Source organism: Pezoporus occidentalis, unplaced genomic scaffold (assembly GCF_034315485.1).
Source record: "Pezoporus occidentalis ecotype Australia unplaced genomic scaffold, CSIRO_AGI_Poc_V1 ctg53, whole genome shotgun sequence".
In the NCBI taxonomy this organism is placed as follows: domain Eukaryota; kingdom Metazoa; phylum Chordata; class Aves; order Psittaciformes; family Psittacidae; genus Pezoporus; species Pezoporus occidentalis.
This window is the reverse complement of record NW_026915866.1, coordinates 4,541,152-4,561,826: the sequence shown is the minus strand read 5'-3', so window position 1 is coordinate 4,561,826 and position 20,675 is coordinate 4,541,152. Positions and strand designations below refer to the sequence as shown.

The following is a 20,675-nucleotide window of genomic DNA, read 5'->3' as shown; positions in this document are numbered from 1 at the left end:
GAATGTTTGATATCTCCTGAACTCAGGGTCTATATGTCACCTTATGAAACAGCTTCCACAACATGGTCCTCTGGGTCCAGGAGTTGTATGGAGTAGTGCAGGAGCATGCTCCAACTCTTCAAGCCCTCTTCTCTGTGAAGCATTATGGAAATGATCTTCACTTCTCCCATCACCCTCTACTATGTTGGTTTATGCTTTGCTGGACATCAGATGAAGAAAGAAAACCACCACCAGGGAGAAAAAAAGCAAGTCTTCAAGACATTTTATGTGTTGTCCCCTGCTGTGTCTGCGGTCCCCCTGCCAGGGGTGTACAGATGTCGAGCAGAGCCTTCTCTTGGGCATGTGGGATGGTAGGAGCCAGGGCGGAGGAGACATTTCTTCCATTCCATCCCAATTAATTCCTTGCAGGATCCATCACAGCAGAGGGGAGGGACCTGAGAAGAAGCTGTTGCAGCTACATGATGCCCCCAGCTTTTGTGGCCTGGGGAAGCAGAGCTCAATGGGAAGGAGTCACAGGGGAGGCTGGCATCAGCAGGCAGTGGATTTCAGTAGCTCCGTGTACAACATGGGACCTGAACATGCAAAGTACAGCATACCCCAGCTTCACAGCAGCATCTACCTCTCTTGTCCCAACCTCTTTTCCCTGGCGAAAACAAAATGTGGGTGCACAGGTCAGAATGCATGGGCAGGGAGCATGGTGCTCCCCAACCGTCTGGGCAGAGGGTCATTCTACAGAGCTCCCTTACCTCCTGAGCAGGAAACAGCACTCCTCTGACCTGACAGCTTGCCTCAGCCAAGCCAGGACCCAATGTACAGCAGCAGCCCTAGGAGGCAGTCCAAATATAATCTCCCTAGGAGTTAAATTGTGCATGAGAAAACAGATTCCTGGAAGGCATCTCACTTCTCATACAGGCAGCAAGTGTCACTCCATGCCATTTATAGCAATTACTTTTTCCTGGAAAAACAGGCCTTTGCCTTTCTTAAGTAGTATTTGGATTAAGGTATAATTACATGCTTGCTTGGAGAATTTCTGTAAGAGGTTTCAGGATAAAGAGTAGCTTGTGTAGATATAATGTGATGTCTACACACGTTTCTTGCTTTTCCAATTCCTTCTTGCTGAGAAAACTTCAACACAATCATTTCTGCATGAATACTCACTGATAGGATGCCACATAAGACTGATATGTATACAGGCTACTGGGAGCACGCAAGTAGTCTCAGGCACACTGGAAAGAAAACCACAAAGACTAGAAACTCACACGACCACACTGGTTTTTCTACTCACTACTTCCTCCTCCTGCCAAACTCAGACTTTAAAAAAAGGGAAATAATAGTAACAATAAAAAGTAAATAAAATCCTAAGTATTTTTTGCTCTAACCAGCTGAGATTTGTGACATGGCTTTACTCAAACTTGAGGTAAAAAAAAATGTTTGCAATTGTTTCCCTAAGTAATGTCTTTTCTCTTGAGTTTTTGGTAAAACTCTGGCGTTTGAAGTCATATTCATCATATCCAACCCTGTCATCAAATACTGGCACAAGTACTTTAATGAAAATGATTAATAATTCACTGGTGTTTTCTTTTGTGGTATAGGAAGGCTTGTGACAGTTACTCATAACATTCAGGTTTGTTTGCTAAGGATTTTTTCCTTATTTTCCTCTATCTCTATTATCTTACAACCTAATCCTCTACCTACCTGTCCCGGCTGCTTTTACACTCCCTCATTGTTTACAAAATGAATAATTAATGGCTGATAACCTGCAGCCAAATCCCTCCCACCCTATTTCTCCTGCCTAGTCTATGCCATTTTCTAGTTTATTCCAGCAGCTTGGTTTACAGGACTTGATATCAATTACATGTTTGAAATAAAGAAATGGGAGGAAATAAAAGTGTAGCAAGGTGAAAGTTCAAGCTATCATGAGGTATATTACTTATTTGCAGGTCATTTTTGCAGCATTTGTTATATAGAAAAATTCATTATGCCTAGCCTTATCTACCGAAAAAATGCACAGACCATCTGGAGCAGCATAAAAATCACTGCAAATGCCTTGACCAGTTTCTGAAACACTTCTCCCATTTTCAAGTACCAGCCTATGTCATCCCTGTCTCTCAGGGTGTCTTCCAAGCATCCACAAATGCCACTTGAATTCCCTGCCTCTCGTGGCTCAGCAAAACACTCTCACCCACTTATCACTCGTATTATCATATTTTGACAGCCAATGCACAAGTGTCAAAAAATGATCTTTGCCCCAACCAGCAAGTGACAACTTACAAAAGTCTATGAAGCAGAGCCATCTCACGGGCACTCACAGCCCTCCATGCAGGGACAAGCTTCCGCTTCCCTGCACAGCAACAAAAGCTGGGTCAGGGGATGCTCATTTTGACTTCCCTGTGATGGCCCCGACTTCTAAAGACTCATTTTTAATTTAATTTTCCAGCTCAGCATCTAAACCAAGACCTGGCCTCCTCCTTGCTTCCATTGCTTTGCACTAGCAGCCATTTTGTTCAGGCATTTTGGGACATTGGAGTCCACGTTGTGGCTCTCAGCTTGCCCTAAGTGTGTTCCTCATTACCTGCACAAGGAAGCTGAAGCTGCCCAAACTGCAGGTGAACATTAAAAGCAAACAACAAAAGAAAAGTACACATGGTCCAGACTAAGCATGCCATGAAATTCAAACATTGGGCATCCATTTTGCTTTTTCAAGCTTGAAGTTGCACACATTTCTTATGGCTTCAAAGAGGTACCAAAACTTTGGCTACAGCTGTAACCAAGAGCATTCAGGCACTGTACGAGCAATGAATGCACATCAGCCTCATTTAAACCGACTGAAGTGGGCTTTTGCCTATAGAGTACTGCTGATGAACTCCATATTGTTCACACAATACCCATCCAGTTAGGATTTTATGAGCCAAAACAGCAAAGCATGTGTTGTTGGTTTTGTTGATGGTTAAAGAAGTTAAGATGACACATTTCTACAGTTCACCCGCTGATACATATCATGCAAATAACTACAAAGCCCATTCAAATTGCTTATATGTATATAAACACATCACATACTGTAATCTTGCTGACAAAAAGAACATGATTACAAACCTAACAAGTGAAAAGCAAAACATGACACTAATAATTATTAAAATGCATGCAAAATGTAAGAACTGTCAATTTTGAGCATACACTCTCCATGGGAAAGCCAAATTCATGCCCACTGACAAATAATAGAAGACTCTTGCTTACAGTTAATTTGGGACCTGATTGTCTGCAATGCCCTTAGCAGAGGGCAGAATCAGACTTTGAGTATTAGCAGTGTTTTCACTAACACAGTCAGCTGGTGGTAAACCCTCTGCCTTTCAAGAGAAGGGAATTAGTCAAGCTGCCTGGAAGATCAATGCTTTGAGACTTGATTTTGTTCCAGTGCCCATTCACTGGAAATTCAGAGACATGGTTTGCAACGTGCCACCTCAGAGCTTCAGAAATGAAATCTGTTTTGTGCGATGCCTGTGCAAGGAGAGAAATTGCAGCTTCTGACAGTAGCTGCCCTGCAGAGTCCCAGGCTCTAGGCAAATCATGCGACATCCAGACACTGCCACTACTTCAAATCACTGTTCTTTCAGGCTCCCTCAAGATAATCCAAGGCCCCCAAATCATCCCTTGTGCTATTTCTGACACTTTTGCTGTCCTGGGTCAATGATGGTCCCAACACTGGGGGCTTCCTCTGCAGCCATACCCAGTGGAAGGTCTAAGTCGTTCTTTATCACGGCTGACTTCTGAGGGCAGAGGACCTTCAAGCCTCAGTACCTGTGACAGAGCTACAGGTTCCTGGAAGCCTGCAAAATCTATCTACACCTCAAGAAATGTTACTTGAGCGCAGGAGGTTTTCTGCAAATAGTTTGCAAAACACATCACAAAGCAACATTTTTTTCCCCACAAAGTGATTTAATTTTTAAAAACAGTTTAATTGTTTAAAGTTAGAAATTGAACAAAGGGGCACTTGAGAAGGTTACCAGGACAAGAGAGTCAAAGAGATGGAGAGTGGCCAGCGGAACCCAAGCATCTGACACTGTGTTCTGGATACCACCAGCCAAAATAGTATTACTGGGGTCTCACTAGGAGGCAACACCTAACTTCTGACCTTTTCTGCTTCCAGAGACTAGCATGCAGTGGTAGGATGTTTAACTGTGAGTAGTCAGGAGGCACTGGTTTATTCCTGGCTATATCACAGAGCTTAGACAAGCATCTCTGAATTGGGTCCCCCATATCCAAAATGAAGATGTTCATTCCAAACACAACTCAGCAGGATACTTAGGCTTGCTTCATCCAAGTACATAATAGGAGTTGTAATTTTTGGATGACAAATGCTATGAAATACAAGAAAAGTAAAGAAAACGGGGTTGATCCCTGTTGAGATGAAAAGAACAGGAAGAAGGTAGAAAGCTTCCTGCAGCAATGGGTGAAGTAAAGAGGCCAATGAAAGATGGCAGACGTATATGGCAGATAAAGGGAGCCTGAACATTTTTTAAAGGAAGATATTGGGAAACACATGAAAATTTAAGATGAGGCATGAGGACATAAACAGAGTCCAAACATTTCAGAGTTACCCCATTCGAACTACATAACTACCAACTAACTATCAGACTACTGCATGAAATGAAAGAGCAAGAAAGTAAGCTTTTAGAAGGATTTCAGGATAAGCAACTTCATGTCAGTCCAAATCCCACATTCTGAGTTAAAAATAAGGAAGAGAGACACTGGGGAAAGAGAAAGGGGTAATACCATCATTATGGCAATATATTAAACCAAAAAGTCATATCTATCTTAAGCTAGCAAACAATCGAAGTGTTTTTGTAGGAAAATCTTGCACCTGAGAAAGTGCATAGTTGTTTCATTTTGAATTAAATCCAGCAGTAAAACCTTTATCTTCTTTGCATCAAAAAACTAAATACTGACAAAACAACTGAGAAATTTAATGCTCTAATCCTCTCAAGAGACTTTTATAAAATGGTTTTTAGACTCGGCACTTAAACAATTTCCACTCATAAGACCAGAAACATAAAAAGACGTTTTGAAAAGTTGTATTCACCTTTGTGGTTTATGCAAGGTTCATGGCTTTTATATATTCACACTATTGACAAATTATCTGAAAACCAAAAGTAACCTATTAAGAAACTAAATTTTTATCCTGTTCCGTGGCACAAGTTCTACACAAAGCTTCAAAAGGAAGTCCTTTCCGTGTGTTTTATTTCAGCCATAAAATACGGGTTATGGTGCCACTGAAACGCTACAAGACATTTATGCTGCGCTCATATGGCTTCATGCCACCTGGCCAAGAGACGTTAATAAGGCAGTCAGGCACACACCCTGTCGTGTGCACTCAGGTTTTATTGCCCCTTCAGAAAACATCATTTCCATTTTGAAATGAAACAGAACTAACTATCCCAACCTGGATAAAAATTAGGTGGCTAAACTCACAGTCAAAGAAACCTGAACACCAGCTCCCTGTGCAGGAAAAATATTTAGCCAACTTATTGACTTCTATTGTCACAGTGCACCTCCAGGTTATAAGCAGGACTAAACCTTTCAGTGCTATCAATATCAAATAAAACTGCTCTTCAGTTACCAAATTTATCACCTTTTCTTAGAAACCAACTACCACCTCTTTTCAGGCTGAAAAACAGCACGCACACACACATGCAGCTACCTGGGTCTTCAGAACAGGCCCAGAAGCACGCTGAGCTCACTACTGCATACCAGCCTCTGCCTACCCTCCCAGTCCCCATCCGCTGACTGAACAGGTATTTATTTTTGCAGAGGGCTTTTGAAACACCCCTTATGGCTGCACAGCAAAGGGCAAACACCCACTATAAACACCATCATTTTGAATCCCTCTAGTAGAAGATTCACACAGAGCTGTAGCAGCAGTTCTTGCGCTTTTGATGGGCATTTCCCATGCCAGAAGAAATTGCTATACTGGCAAATTACCAGTTGTGTCTGCTACAGAAACCAGAGGGACATATATTTCTAAGTAAAGGAGATGAACTTTCCTATTTTACTTTCTTCTTCTTCTAAGCAGGGATCTGTCCCACATGACCCAAACAACAGAAATGCCCCTGGAAATAAGTACTTTGATCCTGAAATGAAAGTATGAATGTAGCAAGGGATCTATTTCTGTTATAAGGGGAGAGATGTGTTTTATGACACAGAAGATCATCAAGTTTTCAGAAACCTAAATGGCAAAGATTAACTTTTACAAGGTTCTCTCAAAACACACCACAATTTTGCATTTGTGCAGTGTGACAGAGACCTTCACGGTGCTGAGCCCATCAGTTCACCTGCTCTAATTTCTTTCAGATACATTCATACATGAAGTTCATAAATGATTACAAGACATTCAAAGTCAGAACTTACGACCCCTATTCAACTGATCACATTAGAGTCCTAAATGAGAGACCTGTACGACACCAGCTAAAACACACACACCTTTGTGTGAGCAGGACTTTGCTGGCCCTAAAGTTGCCCACGTAAAATCACCAAAGCTAGAAATATATACAGAATCTTCAAGCACCAACATAAAACATGCTGTTTTAACAGTGTTAACTGTTTTAACAGTGCTCTGTAACATCAACAACAAGGGCTTTTGCTCTGTGCATGGGATCCTCATTTTAATTATGTTGGATTGCTTGTTTTAGTTCAGTTTATGGGCACATCCTGTGCACTCCTGCACAGTTGAGTAATCCCATTCAATTCCAAAGGCTTATTTATGAACATAAAGATGACTTACAGTAATAAAGAGCTACACCCTTATCGTTCCAGCGCTCACCTGCTTACAAGAGCATGTGGTCACAATACAAACAACAAAAATAAAATAGATTCCATTTTCAGCCATGCCTGAGCAAAGCAAAACTACACAGAGAAGGATAAACAAGGATCCTCCCTCAGCTTCCAATTCCTGCACTGGTGCAAGGCGAGAGAAGGAAATTGGAACTACAGTTCCTGGAAGGATGAAAAGTTCTTGTTTCGCTGTGGATCCAAGACACATGTTTCTGCTACTGTTTGTTTCATAGGAAAGAAACGCCTACCTTCCAATGCCATATTTGTGGGGTTTGGGATGTGTTTTTTAATGCTCTGAGTATTTCAGATTCAAACTGATTACAGTTCTGGAGGAACGAGGTTTTTCTAATCTTTGCTTTTACTATATTTTGGGTTTATTTCAACCAGCAGTAAGTCTCCACATCTCCATCTTACTTCTTTTCCCCACACAATTTACCAATTTCCTACACAGTTTTTCATCCTGTTTGCTTCTCAGAGAGAGACCCTGCCACAGCAGAGGACAGGTTAGCATCCTGGAGGCAAAGCCAGCTCAGAAGGAAACAGATCTTCTCCTGCCAGCCACAAACTGATTCTCCCTACACAGAGGCAATTCAGGGAGAGGCACCTGCCAGTATAAATCTACTTGGGCTGTGTAAACAGAGAGAAGGACGAGAGACTATGAGCTCAGGAGAGAGATTGCTTCCTTGTGTTAAACTAAGCTAATAAGTAAGTTTTTAAAAGACCAAGACCTCAAATGTTGAGAACTTTAAAGAAGGGTCAAGTTATGCAAAAATTGTGGGTGATATTTGGAGCAAATACTTTGCATTGGCCAGTTGCATCCTTCATTGAGGCTTCAGAGACTGATGAGAAAAGGAGGAAGAGTGCAAAGGCTATGAGTGTAGTTCCATAGCTTACCCCCGCCAGGGCAGTGTGGCACGCCAGAGCTAGACATGGAGACACTGAAACAGTCTGTCCCCTGATTTGTGCCACCTGCTCATGTCTCCTAACTGAACTTAGGGGAGCTGCTGTGTCATATCAGCTAGCAGACCGAGGCAAAGAAGAGCAAAGAGAGACTTGCAGTGATTTCAAATACATGCTCTTCTTTTTAGTCTGGGGTGTGTGCACTGAATTTTATCTTGACACATTGGGTCTGTCAGCTCTGTACTCTGAAAATATGGTTCATGCCACACACAAATAATTACTTACTGCAGTCACCTGTCTTGTCCACTCCTTGTATCTCTCATGTATATGCCAAAGATCATCCACTCAGCAACCCAAAGGATTTACTCTGACATGATACTTTTCTTTGGATTAACAGTACTGTTAAATTAAATCACCAAACCACAGATCTCTCAATGGACAGCATTCCTGAAGACTCAACAGTTTAAGAGTGATTCTTAGAACAGTATGGTAAGATTTTTTTTTTCTCTGTACATTTCATTCTGAGCATTTTTCTTCAATATTTTGTTTCCATTGAAGCTCATAAATTGAGATTGGATCAATATTGTCTGTTTTCAGTTATATCATTATCATCTTGCACAGTTTATACAAAAGAGAATCTGTAGACCTCAGAAGAAATCACTACTGTAGCACCTGTGTAATGAACCAAGCTTCACATTTCACATATTACTCTGGTCTTACGGCTATGGATGCTGTATAGATTAAAATATACACACTGAATTGAGCAGGGCGGGGTGAAAAGCTTTTGGCTGGGGTGTTTCGGTGGAGATATTTTTGTGGGGGTTGGTATTAGCAGGAAGGGACTAAACTGAGGGAACAAAACTGGAGTCAGTCAAGGATAAATGGAGGAAAGGAGGGGGGAAAGGGAAGGAAAGGAAAGGAGGGAAGAAAGGAAAGGCACCACAACCCCCCAAAGGGTCTCTGAACCGCAGCACGGGAGCACAGTAGCCGGAGCGCTACCATGGACAGAGCCCGCCGCACGGCCCGGCCGCGGGGAGGTGGCGGCGGCGGGGGGAACGGAGGCCGGGATGGGGATCGGCTGGAGCCACCCCAGTGGTGCTTAGGTGGCGGCCCCGGGCAGAGCAACCGCTGCAGGAAGCATCCCTTCGGGCAAAGGCTCCAGCGGCGCTGCCACCGGCGTCCGCACCGGGAAGCTGAGAGCCAGCCCCGGGCGGCAGCGGGGGCCCGGCGGGCGCTGCTCCTACCGGTCCTAAGCCCCTAGCCAAGCTTCCCGCTGGCGCTGCTTCTGGTCCGGGGCATCCTTCGGAACACCTGCCTCGGAGCGGTTATCGCGGCAGTTATTATTAGGCGGGCTCAAGAGCCGTGAAGTTCAGTTGCCATAAAACGTTAATGATAAAAAAGAAGTTTATTGCAGGGTGTGTAAACCTAAAATTTTAAGTTAATCTAAAGAGCAGTTTATAGGCAACTTCAAAGGTTATTTTGTTAAACATCACTGCGTCCTACTATTTACAATACAAAAGCTTAGTTAAATACAGTTTTGTTTGGGCAAACTATTCTTCCTTCAGATTGACTCTGTGGAAAAGGAAACGGTGACTCCTCACAAGTTTACATTTTGGGCACACTGTCCCCTTCAGAGACAGCAATTTCCTAGCACCGATTTTGTAACCTAGTATTCCTGAAGGATGGTCGCCACTGATACCTGTTTTTCCCAGATAATGCGATCCTGAAGGGAAATCTCAAACAGCAAAAGAAAAGCTGAAACGGATCTGCTGACACTGCACTTCTTCCAATAACTTTTCAAAAAGCCACTGAAGTAGAGCTGGTGTCTTTAAACCGCTTAGTAGGGGCCAGATGCTGACACGTCACAGAAATCAGTTACGTATCATCAAAAATTGAAACTGAAGTCAGAGGAAGAAATGAAAATATTTAAAGCTGGTGAAGGTATCTGATGCTGCCCATTAGTAAAATAAAACGATTCTTGCTCCAACTGAAGATTTTTCTGAGAGAATACATTTTCTGTCCAAAAAGGTTAACACTCAAGTAGTTTCACCAAAAAGCCAGTCTCTTCAAAACAAATTAAACAAAACGCAAAAATGCATTTAATTATCAGAACCACATTGCTTCATCTTACCATTTGAGGAATCTTAAGATTTGCAGGAAATGCAGACTGAGGCTGATGTGTAAGAAGGGCACAGCATCGCTCAGAATTGCCCCGGTAATTTTTCCTGTCAGTCAGAGACACCTTGACTTGATGGTTTGCATTTACATTTCTCAAATTTTAGGTTTTGGAAACTGAAAGGATCCACAAAAAATAAAAAATAATCAACTCTGATAATGTAATGGGTGTTTTTTATTTGAATAAACAAATTTAAGAGCTGCCAAGGAAGACAACCAGCTATTTGTTCCCAGTATTCCCTGCAAACTCTGAAGGTCTCACCTGCCAGCCCTCTACACAGACCCTGATGCTGCCCCATCATCTATTTCAGGAATCTCCAGGTCCGGTCTCTACATCAACTCCCCCAATGTCGTTAAGGTGTGTAGGTATTATAAATACAACTGCAAAACGCACCCAGAGGTATCACTTTAGTATTCATGCGAGTAAGAGCTAAACCCCTCTGAACATTCAGCCACTTTTGAAAACGAAAAGCCTGGCTTTAGATACTTTAATGTTTTCTATTTCTGGGAATAACTTTTCTTGCTCCTTGTTTTAAGGACACTTACAATTATGACCACAGATTCTCCATGGTAATTTTTGACCCACTGTTTTCAGTAGGGCCAGAATGATGCTCTTCTATTTACTCTTCTGGATTACTCAGAAAACAAAAGGAAACCAAAGATAGAAGTATTCTCCAGGGATATATAGGGGTTAATACCCCCCTACACACAGCCCTGTAGCTGCATAGCCACACACAGGTACAGCCAGGGACCCTCCAGCACTGCGGAGGTTGTTCTTGGTGGCTGCCACCGAAAGCTCCAACTGCAGAGGTGTCACAGATGCAGCCCTAGGGATAGCTGTGGCTACACCCTGGGGTATCACCCAAGCCTCACAGCCGCACAGTGCAGTCTGTGGCAGCACTAGAGCTCCCTAGCATGCTGCCAGCTCCTCATAACAGCTTAAGGCACACCAGATCATGACCTGGCCCCTGGAGCAGCCCAGACCTGCAGGCCAAGGTTGTGAAAGTGCCATTAAAACCACAACACAGTCTTCACAGCCCTAAAGGAGCCCAGCTGAGAAATGAGCTCATTGCAATGATACCTACCAGCCTTTGTAGGAGCAGCTAACGAAACCAATTAAAACTGCCTTTCCTTAAAATATGCATCACTCCTGCAGCTTCAGCTTTGAATGCTGGTTACTCCAGTTCCCTGTGGGTGTCAGGGATAGAGTCAACAGCCGCAGGCAGCAGCAGCGAAATGAAGCAATCCCGTTACTTTCTAGCCCCGAAGTTACAGCCAGCAACACTTCTGAGCTTTCACTACCCTTCTTAACAGGAAATGGTAATTCAGAGCCCACGGGTCCCAGTTTCCACCCTTATAGCACCACACTTCAGTTATTCAAACCTTTTTAAACAAAAAGCTTTCAGGATATGTTGCAATGCAGAGAGAAAATCACCTAACTGCAAGGTAGAGAAGAGGGTTATTTGGATGCTTCACTAGCCAAGTAATAGAGGTATAAGTGACTTCATCCAGAAGTCTTCATGACCAGAGAAAATTCATATGTAAGTCTCCTGTGAGAGTATTTTTCCAAGACATCGTGATAAGTAGTGTAAGGTGACAATGCAAGTCTGACTGGACTGATCACAGCTTCACTACAAATATCACAACACTGGTAATTTCAGAATAACAACAGATATTCTTCCTACCTGAGAGGCAACCAACGCTGGTGGGTATTGCATGAGCTGCACATCAGACCGTACCTTACCTTCTCACATAGACAGTAAAGAAAACTACCTCAGGCCCATACTCTCACCCACATCAGACAGGAAGCTTGAACAGGAACAATTTGCACAGCCCAGTTTCAGCTGGTTCACCTCCAGGTACTCTTCATCAAACTTCATGAGGGAACAACCTATGGGTCCGGAGAATGATTATGTTGGCAGAAATCTGCACCCAGTTGCCATCCCTCCAAGGTGTTGCTCAGCTTTACCCTGCAACAGAAAACTCCACCTCTCCTACCTTCCAACCTACCTTAAATAACAGGCTACACCTGGGACAAGGCATCTGCTCTGCATCTTGCTTCCCTGGATGATGGGAGAGGATGACCCTGTCAAGGGGTACCGTGAACCATCTTTCCACTGGTGAAAAGCCAGCCCCAAACTGAGTATCTTTTGCTTTGAACAAAGTCTTGCAAGTGGAAATGGTTTTGAAGCTACTGGAAGAAAGCATATGGTACTAGAAGGCAGCAGTGGCACAAAGTCTGCACTTGTGCCTTGTCTTGGCCCTGGGCGCCTGTTGTCTTCAGCAAGTCGATTAATATTGCTTGGCCTCAGATTCTTCTCCACAGGCAGGCTAACACCTCCTCAGGACACTGAAGAACAGCTTAGGTACTGAGTACTATATAAGCAGCACCTCCATCAGATTTAGTCAAGCTCTCAACTCTACTATTTCTGTAGGGTTGAGTACATAGTACAGTCATCTTACACATCATCACAGCTTGCTAAGAGTCAGCATTTTAGGGGACCTTCATATAACACTGGCCCTTAGTTCAGTTCATTATTACTTGCACGAGAAAAATAATAACAAAAGAGTATGTGACACATTAAAATGATACTTTTGCCCACAGCAACGGAAACCCAAAGAAATCCCGTTGTACGGAAGTACTTATCCTGCTTTCCACTGCTTTTTTTAAGAAGAAGTGCAGAAGGGCCCTGCTCCCACTGACAGGGATCCATCCTGTTCCCCCGGCTCCCAGCTCTTGCTCTGGGGCACCCGCATCCCACTTCAGTGCAAACCAGCAGCTCGCCAGCTGAAAGTGTCCCTGCAAAACACTTGGGCAAAAGGACTGGCCTTTCTACGGTGAAAAACAGGGAATGCACGACCACACAGACCCGTTTTAAAAAGGAGGCCTTAGATAAAAGGTGTTGCAGGACACGTTACCGCTCACGGCTCTTTCAGAAGCTGGGCTGGGGGATTTAATAAAGAACTAATTAAATAGAAAAGTCGGCCTCCTCACACTGCGCGCAAGGGGAAGCGGTGGCTGCCGCTGCCCGGGGAGCCGCGGGATGCCGCCGCGGAGCAGAATCCCTCCTCGGGCAGGATGAAAATATTGACAGTAGATAAGGATGTGCACTTGGGGAACTGAGGACACGGCGATGGCTCCCGCACAGGTCCCTGAGCATTGCTGTGGGGTTTTATAGCAAGCAGGTGATGTTGCTAAACGCCCACAGGCTTGTTTCAAAAAGAAGACTTTACACCTGGGAGGGGGACGTGCGGTAGTGAAGTGCTTCGTCAGTGCGTCTGCATGCCGGCTTGGCAGTGCCAGTTCAGACACTCGCACAGTGAAACGCTTTGCCCGGAGTTCCGGGAGCTCCGATGGGTCGGTTTCGTGATGCGTCCCCGAGAGTTCCCGGGGACTGGGAGCAGGCTGCGCCCACACGAATCAGCCCCTGGTGGGGTAGAGGGACCGGGCACCCCCCGGGCGGGGTAGAGCCAGCACAGCTGTCACCAGTGATGGCGGGGTCCCGCAGCTCCGGGGAGCTCGTCGAGAGGAATTCCTCCCGCACCTCCGGGCAAGGGCATGCGTGATGCGCTGCTCGCTTGCCACCCCATACACCTCTTGCTTCTGCCTCTGGATAAAAAAGTGCGTTGCTGAGCATTGGTTGGGAACGAAAAAAAAACACCCAAAACCAAAGAACTTGAAACATAAAAATATTAGCGGGTAGATGGAGGTGACATGATACGTGCGGGGCCGGTGGGATCGAGGGCTTTTGCTTGCCGCAAACTGATCTTTCGAACACCGCGCCGGTGGGCTGGGTGTCGTGTTTCAGCGCGTCACGTACCGTTTAAGAAGCACTTTCACAAGTTCGCGGTGAGGCGACGAGGCATTAAAAGCTGATCGCTCGGGAGGAAAACGCGCAGCGGCAGCGCTTGGGGAAAAGGTTAACCCGCTGGCTGCCCTGCCTGTGAAACGATGGTAAATTACCCGGCGCGTTCTCCCGGGGAAGAAATTAGACTTCAAAAGGGCTGGAGCCCTCCTGAATATATATTAAGCAGATGGGCTGATGCGCTGTCTCGCTGATGTGCAGTTGATTAACCGCCCCATAAAAGTGCAGCGGTCCCGTTCGCCCGCCGCTCTCCCGGGCACCCCGGCGGCGGCAGCAGCATGCCTCTGCGGGGCTGCTGCCCCGGTACAGAGCGAGGGAGCGGAGGAAAGGGGGGGGGGGGCTGTATCCCAAAAAGGGACCGGGAAAGGAAGAGAAGATTGGAGCAGAGGGGAGATAACGAGAGGGGAGAATAGGGCGAAGGAGGGAGGGTGGGGGAGAACAGGGAAACAAGTTTGGGAGAAATACGAAAGCCCTTCATAAACGGAGTGGATTTGCTCTCCCTCTCCCAAATCTCGCTTTCCCTGGCAGCGCTACAGAGCCCATCCCCATCTCGGCACAAGGTCCCATGGCCAGCCCCGGTACCCGCCGTGCTGAAGAAGGTGCGGCGGGTCGACACCCCTCACACACACCTCGAGCATCCTCGGTTAAACCGAGCTGGGGTTCGGAGGGCAGCGGGAACCGGCAGGGGAGCCTGGCGCCCACATGGAAGCTCCCAGCTGCGGCAGCGGGCTGCGGCGCCAGGGGGGATCCTACCCATCCCTGCAGTAGCTCGCTAAAATCGCCTTCTTCCTCCTCCCGGTCCGAAGCGGGGAGGGAGAGGAGCACACGCCAGAAAGCCACCCATTGTAGCTTTTAAATGCCTTGCCGCTCAAACCGTCTTTGACACGCCTTGGCCGGGCTCCCAAAGGCATCCTGTGCCATTCGATAGCACTTCAGAAGGGGCCTCTGCGTCCTCCCGCGCCGGGCAGCCGGGACGTGGCCAACGACGGCAGAAGGGGGGACATCCACCATCCAGCTCCCCGGGCTGGGCACTAGCTCGGGAGAAAGGGCTTCTGGAGAGTCAGTCTCAAGTCAAACGGGGGGTGACAAAAAAGCAGCGTATGTGTTTCCGGGGCCAGACCTCCGCTCTCGGAGCGCTGTCAGATGCGCACCGCCGTTCAGGCCCCGGTCTCGGTGTACACCCAGCTCCGGGTAAAGTCTCTTGTACTTGGCCAGTGCCAGGGCCGCACAACTTGCCCCTGGGGTGCGCCGGCCGCTCTGCGCCCCAGGCTGAGCGACGCGGGGCTGATCTGCTCGCGGAGGGGATGCTCCCCACGCCGGGATGCGGGATCCCCTCCTCACCCACAAGCGAGGCGCCCCCCATCCCTTTCCAGCATTTTTCTATGCCGGGGCCAGGCACGTCCCGGGCACATGCGACGGAGGTGCGGGACACAAGGAGGGCTCCTCACGGACACAGAGGCCGGTGCCCACGGGTGGGAGTGTCAGAAGTGGGGTCACCTGTGTCGGGGGGGCACAGCCGGGAGGTGCCCGGGTCTGTGGGGAGGATAGGAGCCGGGACGCTGCTGGCGTCCTAACTCTTGCGCGATAGGAAGCGGGGGGGGGGTGTGGGGTGTGTGTGACTGCATGTCTCCATCCCTGCTGCAGCGGCTCGGACCCCCGTGAGCGTGTGCACGCGTTTGCGAGCCCATGCGTGCGGGGCTTCGCGTGGGCTGGCCCGTCCTCGGTGGGCGCCTGCCTCTCTCCGCGCTGTAGGAGCAGACACGCTGGGCCGTTCCTGCGTATCCCTTTCTCCTCCTTTGTCTTCCCTTTCTTTGGCTTTGACTCTTTCAGGTGCCCCGGCGGTGCCCTCGCGTGCTGCCGGTTGCTGGGAGGTGGCGTGGCTGCCACTGCGCTGCTGTTGTGCGAGAGGAGGGAGGAAAGGGGGCTTGAATGCTGGCTGTTGTGCTCGGCTGGGGTGGGGGGCCGCGGCGGAGGAGGAGGAGGCCGATGATGATGATGATGGAGGGGAGGGGTGACGATGGAGCTCACCGCGGGCGCGCAGTTCCCTGGGGAGCCGCCTGAAAGGCCGCTGCGCTCACCAGCTGACAACGCGTGCTCCACTCCAGACACGGCGCACCGCGGCCGGGAGCGAGGCCAGACCCCCCTCCCTCCCGTCCCCCAGCCCCCCCCCATTGTCCGCCCCATCGCATTGTCCGCCCCGCTCTAATTAAGAAACACTGGCCCCACGACCAGCTCCCCCCTACCCCCTCCTCCGTGGTCCTTGCGCTTTTCTGGTCTCCCCTCTCCGGGTTTAACCCTTTCTCCCCTTCCCTCCCTCCTCCCTCCCCGAGGCCAGAGGTTGAGCAAACAGCAGCCGGGGAACTGCAAGGCAGCGATGCGCCCTGGCAAACCTGGCACCACCACGCCTCGACGCCCGAAACCCCCGCGCTAACGCCGCCGCCGAACCGGGCAGGTAGAGCCCCGCACCAGACCCCGCGGCTGCGGCTCGGAAGGCAGCGGAGCTGCCGTGCGCCTCTCACAAAGGCGGGCCCCCACTCCCCAAAAGACCTCCCCCTCTGCGATGGTTTCGCACACTCCGGAGGATATTTAGCGTTCAGCCAAAATTTAACGCTCGGATAGTGCGCATCTGACTCGCCCTTTCAAATAAAAGCCCGTTTAAAACGATAAAACCCCACGAAGCAAAGGGGGCGAAACCGCTTCCAGGAGCTGGAGCGCGTCCCCGCTCTTGTTAAAAAAACTTTGCGCTGGTCTGTACAAAACAAACACTGTCGTGGGCTCAATAAAGCGATTTATCCATCTTCATTACTTAAAGAAATGTTGTCTCTTTGTTTGTTTGGGAGATATTAAGCATGCTTAGCTTGCAACACATAGTTGATTCCTTCGCTAGTATCTTGGATACTTGGATCTGACTTTGGAAGGTAGGAGCTAATTGCTAATAATGGAGAGAAAGGAACCAGCCAGCATAGCGGGAGTGGCCCGGCATATGGGGAATGAGCAGTCTGAAATACTCAATATTCAAGTTTCCAAAATATTAATGAGATTATAGCAACCTGCAGCTATACATTACAGCTTGTTAACGGAGTGGAAGAGAGGGGGGCTGCCAGGCGGTTGTTATGCAAACGCTATAGCTGAACCTTAACATGGAAATGCGGCGGGGTATCTCTTTCAAAGAAGTGTTAAAAAGAAAAAGAAGAAGATAAAGACCTTCGGTCACGGAGTGCTGCGCTGTGGCTGGAGCACAGCACCCCAAACCAGTGATACTGTGCTCCGCCGCATCACTCCAGTGCTAGGAGCCCACACGTGCTCCCTATGTAAAGTGAGACCGGCTCCCAGAGCCCATAAATAAATACTGTAAGCCAAAGGTGACCCACCTGGGGAAAGCTGGTGGGGTTTAGGAGGGAAACTGACCCTACCCATCAGTAGGGTGACCTTTTCACCCTACGGGGCCGTACGCCGTCTCAGTTTCGGCAGGTACGGGGCGGCGGCGGCGGCAGGGCCGGGCGGCCGCCGGGTTACTGGGTGCAGGTGCCCTGTCTGCTGGAGAAAGCGACGCTCTCGAGGGCTCCGCTCCCTGGACAATCCCCATCTCCCCGGTGTCACCTGCTGAACCCAGCGGGACCTCGCCACGGCTCCGTTTAGCCCCGGGTCCGGTGCCACGGGCAGGCTGGGCAAAGAATCACCACCACCACCTCCACCCCCCCGGGGTTTAACCCCAGCCCAGGGGCCACATCCTGCTCCCCCCGGGACCCACCGCGCTGCTCGCGTGTCCCCCAAATCATGCCAGCTTTCCTAACCCTTTTCCAAGTGCTTACGCTGACCCCCGCGGGACAGACGAGACTCAGTGGGGCGACCGGCTCATGTCCCGACCGAGGAAGGGCGGGGAGAAGGGAACGATAGGACTCGAGCGGCGACGGTGCGGAGACAGCCCAGAGCCCCGAGCCCCGCACTTGTTGCGGGACACAGACCCCACGGCCCCTTTGCCCGGAGACAGAGCGGCAAGTCTGCCCGGGGCATATCCGCCCGGTTCTGACACCGGCCCAGCTTCGGGCGTGCGAGGAGAAAAGCTGAACCCGACCGCGCTTGCAGGCTGGTTTTGTGTTTTTAAATTTATTTCCAGGTTTATTTGATCTCAAAAAAAAAAAAAATTAAAATACATAAAACAATGGCAGCTGGCTTTGCTAAAATGAAAATAAACGATTCTTGTCGTAGAAAAGGTGGGGATTTTTTTTTTTTTTTTAAGGGGAAGCAGAAATAGTAGCGAACACTCCATAATAAATACGTTTCCTATTTATCACAAAAGCAAAGTAAAACGGACATAAAAGTTTGACACGACAAAACTGTTTTCGTTTTTAAGAGAGGGTTGGGATTAAGTGGCTTAATTAAATATCGGTCTCGGATTGGCATTCAGTCATTCAGTCCTCTTGAAACCGCACCTCCAGCCGCTGATAAAGTGCTTGCGCGGAGTTTCCCCCCAAAAGACGCCGACGTGGTGCGCTAAGGAATTTCCATCTTTTCTCCGCTATTTTCAGGACACGACGGTGCGCTATTTGTGTGTGTGTGTGCATGTGCTTCCACAGCGATACGACTCAGGGCAGGACCGCTGCCCTGAAGGGAGGGGGACGGCGACATCGCCGTCCGCCGGGCAGCGGCAGAGGGGCCAGATTAAATTCTCCTTGAGCATCACCTGCTCGCCGGCGGTGCAAGCCAAGCTCCGCGCTGCAAGGTGGCGTGTTGGCAGGAGGGAACGGCAACGACTTCTAGGCAAAAGAAACTTTAAAAGCGGTAACTAAAACTTGAAACGAGAAAGGAAAACAAAACGAGAAAATCAACCAACCCTGACAGACAGGGCGGGCACAGTCACTCGCTAACAGCCACTTCCCTGGACGGACAAACCCAGGAGTCGCCGGGGGAGGGAGAAGCCGGGAGCATCTCACAGTGCCCGAAGGCAGCCGATGCCTCCTGGATGGCCGCTCCACCGCGCGGCGGAGTCCGTGCCCAGAGGGGCGCCCGGGAGGTGCTGGGGTCGGCGCCCCGGCCCTAGCTGGCCTCGTCCGAGTCGCTGTAGTGGGAGCGGGGGGAGAACTCCCCGTCGCTCCTGTGGGACCGGGGCGACGTTTTGCTCCTCTCCTGCGGCGGCTGCCCGGGTTGAGGCATGAGGAGGGCGGGGGAAGGGGCTCTCTGTCCCAGCAGGGCGCCCTCGCTAAAGGAGGGGAAGTGCAGCGGGTCGAGCTGCACCGAGTACCCACCCGCTGACGGCGGAGGGGGAAAGCGAGTCCTGCCGTGACCGGGAGGCGAGGCTCTGGGGGGCCCCGGCGGCTGTGCCGGCGGCGGCCCGGCCCCGGCAGCGCAGGGCGGCTCGAAGGGAGCCCCGCGGTGCTCGGGTTTGCCGGGGGTGTCAGGGGTGCCTGCGGGGCTGTGCAGCAGCTCGGCTAGGGCGCTGATGTAGATCTGCGCCATCTGCAGCGTCTCGTACTTGGAGAGCTTCTTGTCGTTGTTGAAGGAGGGGATGACATTGCGCAGCTGGTCGAAGGCGTGGTTCAGCCCGTGCATCCGCCGCCGCTCCCGCGCGTTGGCCGCCAGCCGCCGCTGCTTCTGCACGCCGCTCACCTGCGCCCGCAGACCGGGGCCGCCGCCGCCCCGCGGCCGCCCGCCACCCACTGCCGCCGCTGCCCCGCGCGCCACGCCGGGGCTGCTCCCGCCGCCCCGCGCCGCGCCGCCCACCAGCTCGGCCGCGTCCTCCTCCTCCTCCTCGGCGGAGGGCATCAGGTAGCGCGGCGAGGCGGCGGGCAGGCGCGCGGCGCAGCACACGCCCAGCCAGCCCGCGCCGAACCCGCACCCGCCGGGCTCCGGCACCGACGCCGGCTCTGGCGCCCCGCGCTCCCGCGCGTCCTCGGCCCACGCGCCCCGCGGCAGGCTCATGGCTCTCAGCGCGGGCGCCGCGCGCACATGCGGGGCGGGAGAGGGGGGGGGGGTGTAGCGGGGGCGGCTCGCGGCGTGGCAGGCCGCCTCGCGCGTGGCGCCCCGACGTCTCCGGTGTCGGCCGGGCGCCGCGCCCCCCTTTAAGGAGCGGCACGCGCCGGGGTCCCCCCCCCGCGTTCCCCCCTCACCCCCCTCTTTCTCCTCCCTCGCGCCCCACCCCTCCCGCAGCCCGCCCTCCACTCGCGCCGGTCGCGTGTCGGCGCGGCCAATGGCGCGCGCGCGGGGGCCGGCGCGTGCGGTGAGCCAATGGCGCGCGGGGCGGGAGAGCGGAGGTTGGGGATGGAGGGGGGGGTGTGGGGATGGCGACCGGGGTGAGCCTCGGCCGGCGGCACGCGCGGTCTCGCCCCGCCCGGGCAGGCGCGAGCCTGGCGGACGCCCCGCACGCAACAGCGTTCGGGGAAGGGGGTGCGTGTGCGCGCGTGCGTGCGTGCATGTGTGTGCGTGCGTGTGTGTGTGTGTGTGTGTGTCCCGAAGCGCACTGGCAGCGATGCGTCCCGCACCGGGCAGCGGAAACCGGTGCTGGTGGCAGCGCGTCCTCCCCGCACTGCCACCGCCGAGGACGCTCCGTCGCGCCGGGCAAGATGGGCACCAGCGTCCCTCCCCGCCCGAGGGCTCCGGTGAATGCCCTCCCTCCGGGCGCGTCCGGGGTAGCCGGGTGTCCCGACTCGCCCCGGCAGCCGCGGCTTTTCCCGAGTTGGTGGAGCGCAGCGCTGTCCGGGCCGCTGCCGCGGGGTGCCCAGGCAGCCCGTTCCCCGGGCGGCACGCTGCGCCGCTTCGCGGGGGGTTATGTACGGCGCGAACACGTGTGCACCCTCGGTCAGAGTAAGCGGTTCACCGGGGACAGACGAGCAGCCGGGATCCGCAGCCGGGACAGCACATTTGCACCGCACCGGGAGCTGCCCCGGTTTCGGGGGGTCCCGGTCTCCCCGC

The 20,675-nt window shown here is 51.0% G+C and overlaps 1 protein-coding gene across 1 annotated transcript; it reads right to left on the bottom strand.

The window, feature by feature from the left end:
• Window positions 1-17,940: 17,940 nt before the first annotated feature.
• ATOH1 (atonal bHLH transcription factor 1) lies at window positions 17,941-19,685 on the bottom strand. Its single transcript, XM_062637448.1, has one exon. It carries the CDS (start codon window positions 19,683-19,685, stop codon window positions 18,804-18,806), a length of 882 nt encoding a protein of 293 aa, XP_062493432.1. The 3' UTR covers window positions 17,941-18,803.
• Between the last annotated feature and the right edge of the window lie 990 nt (window positions 19,686-20,675).